We start from the raw sequence: 11,923 nt of genomic DNA on the forward strand, positions 1-11,923 counted from the left end.
GAGAGAGAGAGAGAGAGAGAGAGAGAGAGAGAGAGAGAGAGAGAGAGAGAGTCAGGTCTGGTGTGCAAATGTAAGGCCAGGAAATGTAAGGTCCCTTTAAACGTGCAGAATTACCCCTCTGGCCAGAGTTAGTCCAGACACCTCAGCCGGGCTGCACTTCAGTAGAGAGATTCTGTCTAGGCAGTCAGAGGACTGCGGGGCAATGGCCACAAGGAGGTGTGCGAAAGAGTCTTCCCAATAGAAAAGGAAGACAAGTCTCCAACCATTGGTCCAGACACCAGACGCTGCTCCATTGGGGAGACCAATGGTTCTGTTTGGGGAAACTCTCCATGGAACACTATGGTTTCTGGGGAGTCCACCTGCAGGCTGGTTAGAAAAGAAGTTTCTGGAGAAAGGAAAGAAATTCAAACTCAGCAGATGAGTAACTCAGGCAAAGAGGAGAACTTTCCACTCAGGAGAACGGAGTTGAGGGGTTGGAGACAGGAACTGGAGAGGAAGGAGCAGGGTAAGTCAGCAAGGAGAGACAAGAGATGAAAGACGCAGGACAACACAGGCCTTTACTGTGGGGAGACCTAGAGAAAGGTCTGTAAGAATCTGAGAGCTCACCATTTACTAACAAACAGGGGTGTGTACTTCTTACATCTCAAACTGGGTAAAAAGGAATGAGGTGCCTATTTACCACACCAAAGTGAACCTGGATCCCAGGTTCTCCCAGCATCCCTCAGCCCCTGCTGTTCCAGGCTCCTTCTGTATAGCTCCCTACCCTGAACTCTCCAACCCAGGGGCTGTGGGCTGTCCTTTATATATAATCTAACCATTTGGTTACCCGCCCCTTTTGTACCCTTGGCCTCCAGACTGCTGTACCTGGTTCCCCCTCTCTCTCTTCCTTCTCCCTCCCTCCCCACAAGGCCTAGCTCAGCCTGGTCGGGTCGCTGCCTCTGGTTATGGTCTCCCACGTACATACTGAGGAGCAATCATGTCCCTGCCTTTCCATTTCATTTCATTTCTTTCTTTTGTCATTTAGTAATACAGTGATGGAGGTGGGTCTTGTATCTTATCTGTTGCTTTCATTGGTTAACTAATAAAGAAAACTGCTTGGCCTGATAGGACAGAAAATTAGGTAGGTGGAGTAGACAGAACAGAATGCTGGGAGAAAGAAGCCGAGTCAGGCAGTCACCATAATTCTCCCACCTGACACAGCCGCAGGTTAAGATCTTCCCTGGTAAGCCACCTCGTGGGCTACACAGATTATTAGAAATGGGTTAGATCAATATGTAAGAGCTAGCCAATAAGAGGCTGGAACTAATAGGCCAGGCAGTATTTAAAAGAATACAGTTTCTGTGTAATTATTTCAGGGCATAAGCTAGCTGTGGCCGGGAGCTGGGGCAGCAGGAACACAGCCCGCCGCTCCTACAACAATACAGGATAAACGTGGAGGGCAGGGGAGAAAGTGGGAAGTCTCCCCTTTTGGCCCGTGGTTGGCCACAGCTAGGTGTCACCAGGGAGTGGCAAGTTAAAGCAAGGTGATGATGATAAACCAAGTCTCCTGGTTGGCCATTACTGCATACTGGGAAGTTCAAGGGGCAGGTCAGTCACGAAATCTAAAGATAAAGTTAATTTACTTCGAGAAACCAAATCTCTGTAGTTACTGGAACCATCGCAGCTCAACCAAAATGGAGAAGCTTATGAAATTAAGAGACTCCAGTTAGCAGTTATCTGTTCAGACAGGCTCCTCGCTTTAAGTCCCGACTCTTTCAACCACAGCTGCAGCTGCAGAAGGCGCAGGACCCCTGTCCTCTGTCTCTGTCTCTGTCTCTGTCCCTCTCTCTCTCTCCCTCTCTCTCTCTCTCTCTCTCTCTCCCTCTCTCTCTCTCTGTGCGTGTGTGTGCACATGCGTGCGTGTGTGTGTGTGTGTGTGTGATGGGTGTGTGTGTGTGTGATGGGTGTGGTAGGGTGGGGGGCTGATAGGGAGCCTATGGCCAAGTAAGGGGAATTCAGTCTCAAGCATAGACTCACTCCTGCAAGCCACACAGAGCCCCTACCCCAGGCCAGGCTCTGTTCCAGGCACTCAGTCAAGCCCCTTCTCACATCTAGTCATGAACTCCAATGTAACAAAGAAGGGCGGTCCCACAGGAGAAGAGACTAATTTGATTGAGGAGCCCAGAGAGGCAGGGCAGGGCATGGGAACACTGGGATGAGGTAGAAAGGACTCATGACAGAACTGTAGGAAGTAGGTCTTGCTAAGGAGGTGACAGTCTGGTCAGAAGTTACTGTGTATGTTCTGGGCAAGACAAGGCCACAGCAAAGACCCCACGGTAGGAGAGCAATAGCCAGCACATTCCGGCACCTGAGCAAGGCAGGATGAAGGCAGGCCAGAGACTCTGTACCTGTGATAAGTGGGGTGAGAAGCTGCTGTGGACCTTGTTTTAAAAAGATGACTTAATCCCAGCACTCGGGAGGCAGAGGCAGGCAGATCTCTTTTGAGTTCGAGGCCAGCCTGGTCTACAAAGAGAGTTACAGGACAGGCTCCAAAGCTACAGAGAAACCTTGTCTTGAAAAACCAAACCAAATCAACCAAACAACCAAATAGGTGGTCACCTCTCAAGTCGTAAAACCAATGCCAGAAACCAGCTCTGGTCAGGCCACCAAAGCACACCAGGGCCCCAGGAGAGCTGAGGTGGCCTAGTTCTCAGAAAAGACATGAGAGACCATAAGAGAAACTGCTGTGCAGCACAGGAAAGGCCCAAAGGCAAAGACTTCTAATCCCCAAATCTCTGACTTCTGGTTTTCAGGCCTTGAGAGGAAGTTCCTATCACCTAGTGCAGCTAAATCTGGCCTATGCCTAGAAGCAAGGTACTGGGCAGGACTCTTCAATTACCTTGTAGGTACAAGGCCACACAGCACAGCAGGGCTTCTGAACTCTTTGTCCAAGGTACAGGGAGCTGAGGAAGCCCGAGTGTGTGACCTCATGAGACACTGTGTGTTGACACGGCCGTGGTCAAGTCAAGGAACTGGGTCTCGGTGTTACGGGAGTGGCAAAGCCCTCCTCTGGTCTGTGTGTGGTTGCTGACAGTGTATGAAGAAAATTACCACCACAGCTTTCTCCCACAGATATTTAAGGCCTAAAGACCTCTCCCTTAGAGAGACCTCCCAACATGATCAGTCAAACCTCGCTCTCTGATCCAGCTGTAAACCATACATCTCGGGTCCTTATCAGCCTATGCAATAACCTCGGCTCTCAGTTCTACCCTATATAATAAACACGATGCCCTTCCGGAAAACTGCATTTTCACCACCAGAGAGCCCAGTCCACGGGATCCCAGGTTTTCTGTATGACTGTGTCTGTCTTTTTTCTTCACTCCCTCACTGACTCTGTCAGGTTCAAAGCCCTGGGACTGTGCAAGGACATGTCACTGACAGAGAGGGGTTAGTGAAAAGGGCAAGTGACCTAACACATAACACAAGTCAGCTTCAAATTCTAGGGGTCCTAGTGTAGGGTGTGTGCGCGTGTGCACACGTTTCTCAGGTTCTGTACTTCTAAGAATCCCTGTCCGTATGCATCTGTGGCCAGAGTCTGGATAATTAGTCCTTCAGACACTTCCTTGGGATGACACTGTCTCACTCACCCCCACAGGAAAAGATGTTAGATGTGGTGGTACATGACCATTACCTCAGCATAGGATACATGAGATCCTGTCTTGAGAAGGACAGCTTTAGGGATACGATGCGGGACTCGGGGTATAGGTAGTGTCTAGGGGAGACGGGGACCAGTGTGTAAGGAAAGGCCAGAGTCTGGAAGTGTGGCCCAGAGCAGGTGAGGGAGGCTGCTGCCAAGCTTGATGACCCGAGTTGAACCCCCAGAGCCCACAGGGTGGCAGGAGAGAACTGACTCTATCGACTTGTCCTCTGACCCCCACACATGTGCTGTGGCACATGAGTGGGACGCACACACATATACGCACGCCCACATTAATAATAATAATAACGAAGATTGCCTGAATCCTCAAAGTGGGCACATCTGCAGCCCCCCTTCAAATGCCACACCACTCCAACCTGGGGTGGACGCTGCAACAGGTCACTAAGTGACGGTCCTCTTGAGTGTCCACTGTGGAGCGCTCACTATTCGGCAGAAGCACCTGGGTGTGGGGGCAGAGGCTGGTGAGCATGTGGCTTAGCTAAGAATCCCAGACACCACTCTGGGATTAAAGGCGTTGTCCCTTTAATACGGGCAGTGCAAGGATGCTGTGTCAGAAGACAGTGCATGTCAAGTGTGTTTAACTGTCACAAATGAATGCACTGCCCATGACATCAATACAGGCCAGTTTCTAAAGCTTAAGGGTGGGTCACATGGCACAGTCCCTTGTCTTGTAAGCACAAGGACTTAGTTTCAATCCCCACCTCCCATACAAAAAGCCCAGCACGGCAGCACCTGCTTGTCATCTGGGTTTTGGAGAGTTGGAGACAGGAGGATCCCTGGGGCCTGCTAACCAGCCCATCAGGCGTTTACATACTTTAAAAAAAAAATATCTTAACTGAATGACAACCACAGAAAGGCCGTGGATAGTCACTGTCACCTATAGCCCCCAGCGCTTGCCCTTTGTCCCTATCTGGGTAGTGTGGTCTGGGCTGGCGCCTTCTCTGCAGGGACGTGCGCCGACATGCAGGGATCATACTTCCCCATCTACGCCTGCTTCTGCAGGGACCCGTGAAGTAATCTCACGTGACCTTGGCTGGTGACGTCAGAGTAGCTATTCCCTCTGGTAAACAACTCTGTGAGGTATGGCTCAATCTTTAAGCACAGACACCATCACGCATGAGAAAACACAGCCATGTCAACTGTCACGTTGAAAAAGCCCCTTGAAAGTCAGAACGTGCAAGAAGTTGGTCGGTTTAAAACTCAGAGCTGTCACAGAACCTTGGCGGCCACATCCCCGGTGCCCTGGGCCCTCAAAACCCCCAAGAGACTATATGCAAGGAATGCAAAGGCCAAAGCCCGTGTTTCCTCCTCGGGCACTCAAGGATCTGAGCAGCCACAAGCCGAGGATTCTCCAGGTGCAGCTGGGGACTGTCTGCTTCCCCTGGCGTATGGCGAGCTCTTCTGAAAGGCAGGCTGGACGCTTGAGCTTCTCTGCCAGGGCCTTCTTATCTTAGTTTTCAGGGTGTGTCCTGTGTCCTCCATCAGGGCCACCTAGCCCACCATCCCCCTTACTTTGTGCAGCTATCACGAATCTGAGTCTCTCAGACTTCATTTCGATATTTTATGTCCCTCTGAGGGAGCTCTTGGTTGTTTTTGTTGTCCTTGGTGTGCACCTTAACTTAAAGGATTAGAAACAATGAACTTGAGAGGAGATGCCCGCCTAGCCTCATGGTTCCCACCATGCCTTTTCCCGGGCTGCTGGCATCTGCTGTTGTCTGGGAGACACCAGCCTTTGCTGCTCTGCTTAGCTTGTTCTAAGACCAGCGCGGAGTGTTGTTGGACATTTGTACATTGTGGGAAGATGTATTTGCTGTGAGTGGTGGAATAAAAAGCCGAACAGTCAATAGCTAGGCAAGAGGTATAGGTGGGATTTTTCCAGGGAGAGAAAGGAAGAGGAGGAGGATCTAGTGTACAGGAGACAGCAGGAGACACCAAGAGCAAACAGGGGATACAAGATGGAAGAGAGGTGACACCACGTGATAGAACACAGATTGGTGTGGTAGGTACTTCTGTCTATGTGTTGCTTTTATTGGTTAATGAATAAAGAAACTGTATTGGCCTGTGATAGGGCAAATGAACAGAACTAGGTAGGGAAAACTAAAGGAAGCGGGGTGTCAGAGAGAAGCCATGTAACCCCGCCAGAGCCAGATGGAACTTTACCTGGTAAGCCTTAGCCACGTGGTGATACACAGATGAACAGAAATGGGTTAAATTAATATGTAAGAGTTAGCCAATAAGAACTAGAGCTAGGGGGCTGGAGAGATGGCTCAGTGGTTTAGAGCACCGTCTGCTCTTCCAAAGGCCCTGAGTTCAATTCCCAGCAACCACATGGTGGCTCACAACCATCTGTAATGAGATCTGGCGCCCTCCTCTGGCGTGTGGGCATACATGGAGGCAGAATGTTGTATACATAATAAATAAATTAAAAAAAAGAACTAGAGCTAATGAGCCAAGCAGTGATTTAAATAATACGGCTTCTGGCTTCTGTGTGATTATTCCAGGGCTAAGCGGCCAGGAACAAACAAGTGGCCTCCTACAACAGATTATGTTGTGGGGGCTGCGGGCCTCTTCCCACAGCCCGGCTCCTGGCCGCTTGGCTAGCTTATGCCTCAAAATAACAACACACAAACTGTATTCTTTTAAACACTGCTTGGCCCATTAGCTCTAGCCCTTACTGGCTAATTCTGATATCCCCATCAATCCATCTCTAATAATCTGTGTAGCACCGGTCTTACCGGGAAAGATTCAGCATGTCTGACCTGGCGGTTTGCTTCATCGTGTCTGCCCTGGCGATGAGCTGTATGGTTTCTGAGCTCACTTCCTCTTCCTCCCAGCATTCTGTTCTGTTTACTCCTCCCACCTATGTTTTAACCTATGAGGGCCAAGCAGTTTCTTTATTTTTTAACCAATGACCTTCGTCCATCAAGATTAAAATAAATGGGTTAATTTAAGCCATAAGAGGTAATTAGGTGTAAGTCTAAGCTATAGGCTGAGCTTTCATAATTAATAAGAAGTCTCTGTGTCATTCTTTGGGAGCTGGCTGTCTACTCCTTAACTGTGAGCATCACCTCCAATTTCTGTGAGCTCAGCTATCTACTCCTTCAGCGTGAGCGTCACCTCCACTTTCTGTGAGCTCAGCTAGCAACTCCCCCCTTCCCTGTGAGCATCACCTCCACTTTCTGTGAGCTCAGCTAGTGACTCCTTTACTGCGAATGTCACCTCCACTTTCTGTGAGCTCAGCTATCAACTCCTTCACCATGAGCATCACTTCCACTTTCTGTGAGCTCCTTGTGAGACCCACGAGTTTTGCACACCTCTTCCCCTGGGCACGGTGCTGCCATGAGGGCTACACATTGTGGGTGAAGGAGGTGCCTCTGGGACTTGGCTGCAACATACCAAAACAACATGAAACAGAACCCACAGCTTCGAGGTTTTCAGATTGACCACGGGCCATGAGTCGGGGTGAGCCTGAGGGGTACCAGTCACACACTGTTACACAGTGCCTCCGAGGTCTAGCTTGCACTCAAGACTGTCTGCTACTGACGGCTTTTCCTGGAAGCTCCTGTATTAGGGTTTCTACTGCTTTGACAGACACCATGAGCACAGCAGCCCTTACAAAAAGACATTTCATTGAGGGGCTCACTTACAGTCTCAGAAGTTAAGTCCACTATCATCATGGCAGCGTGCAGGCAGACATGGTGCTGGAGAAGGGGCTGAAAGTCCTACATCTTCCAGACATGTTGGCAACAGGAAGTCGACTGGGACACTGGGTGGTATTGTGAGCACAGGAAACCTCAAAGCCTGCCCCCTCCAGCAAGGTCAGACCCACTCCAACAAGGGCACCCCGCCTAATAGTGCCACTCCCTAGGAGATTATGGGGGCCGATTACATTTAAACTACCAAAGCACACTAATGTATTTTAAGTGTATTTCTAATCTCATACAATATTTTATATGGTTTTAAAGAGGGAGATTCCATGAAAAACGCATCTCAGTACATACCCCTGGGAATTTTGTATCCAGTGTCCCCTGGTTTTCTCAGATTCCTCAGGATGTGGTCAGAATGGATATTTACCACCATGCCTATTAACCACAAGGCAAAACCTAAAGAACAAACAAGGTTATTACGGTTAATCGCTAGCCGGAGTGAAGAAAGCCATGCTCAACTGAACAGAACACTGCCTTCCTTGTATCGGGGGAGCCTGAGCAGGAGCCATGGCCGGCAGCAAACACCACAAGTGCCCGTGCTGGCCATGTGCTAGCCACGGCGATAGGCTGCCTCCTTGACTGTGGTTACAGACATCTATTCTACCCCAAACATGTGTGGTTCCAGTCTGTGTTTTTACCATGACAGGAACAGAAAACAGGACATATGGCCCGGGCACAGGCAAACTAGGCTGCAGGGATGTTTACCTCCCCTTTTGCTTAAGGAGAAGCAAGAGTCTTCCCTTCATATAGGGAGAGGCAAATATTTGCTGGCCTCACACCTCATCCCTGAAAAACAGAGCCTCGGATCCCAGCTGTGGTCCTTTTCTGTCCCTCCCTCCCAGCTCTGCAGAGCATATCCCCGGCTTTCACCCCAACAGTCTGCTACCAGCTCCCCAGTCAGGTTTCCTGTGCCACTTGGCCACCCTTTCCCTTCCCTCCTATCCCCAGGGCCTGGAAATTACAAGGTTCTGGCTAGCACCCCAGTACCTAGCTAGGAGCTTCCTCTCCCTGGGATGATCCGTCAAATCCTTGGGAGTTTATTTTGGTTTTATGAAGCAGAGTGTGAGATTTTATTAAAGATAGGTTTGCATCTGCTTCAGCAAGATGTTAGAAGAGACAGAGGTTCTCAGAAGTCCCGGTCACAGAGAGCATCAGCATGACCCCAGTTAACTTCAGAAGGCAAAACACCAAGACTCAGTTTTACCGAAAAATAAAAGACTCTGATACAAAAGGGAAAAATCTGATTTTTTCTGAGATATTAAAAACGTGAAGGCCACCACTACCGGCAACAGAGGAAGCTAAAATGGCTGAAAGATACTTAATGAAATGTTCAACATCCTTAGCCAGCAGAGAAATGCAAATGAAAACAACTCTGAGATTCCATCTTACACCTGTAAGAATGGTCAAGGTCAAAAACACTGATGACAACTTATTCTGGAGAGGTTGTAGGGTAAAGGGAACACTCCTGCATTGCTGGTGGGAGTGCAAGCTGGTACAGCCCCTTTGGATGTCAGTGTGCCGATTTCTCAGAAAATCGGGAAACAACCTTCCTCAAGACCTAGTAATACCACTTTTGGGTATATATCCAAAGGATGCTCAATCGTGTCACAAGGACATGTGCTCAACCATACTCATAGTAGCTTTGTTTGTCATAGCCAGAACCTGGAAACAACCTAAATGCCCCTCGACTGAAGAATGGATAAGGAAAATGTGGTACATTTACACAATGGAGTACTACACTGCAGAAAAAAATAACAACATCTTGAATTTTGCAGGAAAATGGATGGAGCTAGAAAACATTATTTTGAGTGAGGTAACCCAGAAACAGAAAGACAATTATCACATGTACTCACTCATAGGTGGTTTTTAAACATAGAGCAAAGAAAATCAGCCTACAAATCACAATCCCAGAGAACTTAGACAACAATGAGGACACTAAGAGAGACGTACATAGATCTAATCTACATGAGAAGTAGAAAGTAGAAAAAGTCAAGATCTCCTGAGTAAATTGGGAGCATGGGGATGTTTGGAGAGGATTGGAGGGGGGAGGGGAAAGGCAGGGAGGGGAGCAGAGAAAAATGTAGAACTCAATAAATATCAATAAAAAAATGTATAAAAAACAAAAACAAACAAATCTGAAGGCCAAACAGTGTTGCAATTATTACCAGTCCACGTGCAGTTGGCAGAGTGTTGAGTTGACCCTTGGACCTGCTGCCAGGTCACAGGACCCCCTCTATAAGTATGCAAACCCGTCAGAGCTGGTTCCTGGGTTTCCCACCCTGACTCTGCCATCCGAAATGCCCTTTTTCCCCTAAATATATCAAATGCCATGGTAAGGTCTATTGGATCCTGGTGATTATAATGGACTCAGTAGTTCTTTTTATTTTGGGGTTTTAGATGTTTAAATGATTTTCGTGATTTAGCTTTTAAATAAAGCCACAAAGAAAATCGGACTGTCCGGATCCCATTTCCCGTCTGAGAGACTAGCTGTACTCTGTGCGGGGACTGAGAAAAACTAGCATTTGTGTGCACCTAAGATACACAGTGAGTTTAATTTTGTGGGATTTAAAAATCATAGAAAGTCTTTCCAGGTGTCTCTGTAACAGTTATAACCAGAGGCACCCAGGGGACAGACTGCTAGACATGTGTGAGTGATGGAGTGAGATCCACTCTGAATGTGGCCTGGGGTCCTGGATTAAATAAAGGGAGGAAGTCAGTGGAATCAGCACATTCATCTCTCTGCCTCTGACGGCTGACACCGCACCTCGTGCCTCCAGGCCTTCCTTCACACAAGGGACTGTCCTCTCAAATCGTGATTCTTGTTACAGCAAGGGGAACGATAACCAAGTGGAACTGGAAGCAGGGTTGTCGTTGCTGCCGTGGTAGACCTGACCACCAGGTTCCTCTAAGGGGGAGCCGGTTTACAATGGGAGTGTGGAGCAGGAACTGGGCTAGAGGCCACTCGCTACATCTTGGCCAAGACTGGCAGCATTCTACCATGTCCCGGGATCTACGAGGAAGCTGAGTTGGAAGGATCCAGGAACAGAAATAAAGAGATGTAGGTTCCAGAAATAGGAATGAAGAAATGCAGAAGTACAAATTTGTAAGTCTGAAGGAGATGGCGGCTAACGGTCACCAGCTCTGTCCGCAAATAGGGATTAACTGTTATCAATGGGTTTCTTTGCTTTGGTCGGTCTGCAACCAAAGGTTAGTTTTTTTGTTTCTACAATGGCTCTCTGCAGCCTTAACAACAGTTTGGACTGTCTATTCCCTGCTATGGAAAGCTCAGGAAAGTGAAGTTTCTGTAAATACCATTAGGGTGCACAGAAGAAGCAGCAGACCAATAAACACTAATTTAGTGGAAAATCATGTTAGTGGGTATTGTAAAAAGCAATTTGTATCTAACTTTTACCTTGAGGCTATAAGAATTTGTTTGCCCATGCCTAACGCTTACTTCTTATTATAAAAGCAGAGCTCAGAAACCACCCATAATCTCAGAACCCCAAACTCTGACTGTGGTTCCAAATGAAAGTTTTTGTGCTGCATGGTGATTTTCTTTTGATTTAATTTTGGATTAAAGCTTGTTTATGGTTTAATAAACTGGTGTGGTCTGTCCCCATTTCTGAGCACTCTAGGGCAGTGGGCTAATTTATTTGGCGGAAGGAATCTGAAGCCAGGAAAGCATCTAGGCTGCAGCTTGGCTTGTTAGCTCCGAAAGTGGGCTAACAAGCACAGCACGAACAGGAAAACCATGCCATTTGCTGAAAGGAGGAGGTTTAAATAACCTCTGGCCACATCTGTAAGAGGGTTCCTGAGTGTACAAGGCCTCTAGAGGGCAAAGGGTAGATCCTAGGAGCCCAGCTCTGGCCTTTTCCTTCCAGATCTAACAGAGGTGGGGAGATGCACCATGAATATGGGTGACACTGTCCATGGGCTAAGGTCATGAGCTGAACAAAGAGAAAGCCTGCTGAGCTTCAACATCCACCTCTCTCTACGTCCTGACTGTGGATGTCATGTGACCAGCTACCTCGTGCTCCTGCCACGGTGAACCGGCATAAACCCTTCCTTCCTTCCTTCAGCTGCTTCCGTCTTGCATTTTGTCACATTAAGGAGATTAGTAACTGACACATTACCAGAGTTGAAATGGAGCCACTTCTGCCAAGCTTTATCAATAATAAACAATAGAGCTGGGGAGGGGATGCACATGTACACATATGAACAAAAGAGTGGTGGAAGGCATGTATACATACATGTAGGGACAAGAGAGCAGAGGAGGCAAGCATGCACACATGTAGGAACAAGAGAGCAGAGGAGGCAAGCATGCATACATGTAGGAACAAGAGAATGGGGGAGGCATGCATGCACACAAGTAGGAACAAGAGAGCGGGGGAGGCATGCATGCACACATGTAGGAACAAGAGAGCGGGGGAGGCAAGCATGCACACATGTAGGAACAAGAGAACGGGAGAGGCAAGCATGCATACATGTAGGAACAAGAGAATGGGGGAGGCAAGCATGC

The 11,923-nt window shown here is 48.2% G+C and overlaps 1 protein-coding gene across 2 annotated transcripts in view; it reads right to left on the reverse strand.

The window, feature by feature from the left end:
- Nucleotides 1-11,923, reverse strand: part of Srd5a1 (steroid 5 alpha-reductase 1) — a 40,724-nt gene that overhangs the window by 6,945 nt on the left and 21,856 nt on the right. The window contains exon 3 of one of the 2 annotated variants that reach the window (XM_005356694.2): nucleotides 7,699-7,800. The exons of the other annotated variant lie outside the window; for it this stretch is intronic. Coding sequence (XP_005356751.1) covers nucleotides 7,699-7,800 — 102 coding nt within the window. The remainder of the gene's footprint in view (nucleotides 1-7,698; nucleotides 7,801-11,923) is intronic. 2 annotated transcript variants of the gene reach the window in all.

The sequence above is a fragment of the Microtus ochrogaster genome, chromosome 19 (genome assembly GCF_000317375.1).
Source record: "Microtus ochrogaster isolate Prairie Vole_2 chromosome 19, MicOch1.0, whole genome shotgun sequence".
Taxonomy (NCBI): domain Eukaryota; kingdom Metazoa; phylum Chordata; class Mammalia; order Rodentia; family Cricetidae; genus Microtus; species Microtus ochrogaster.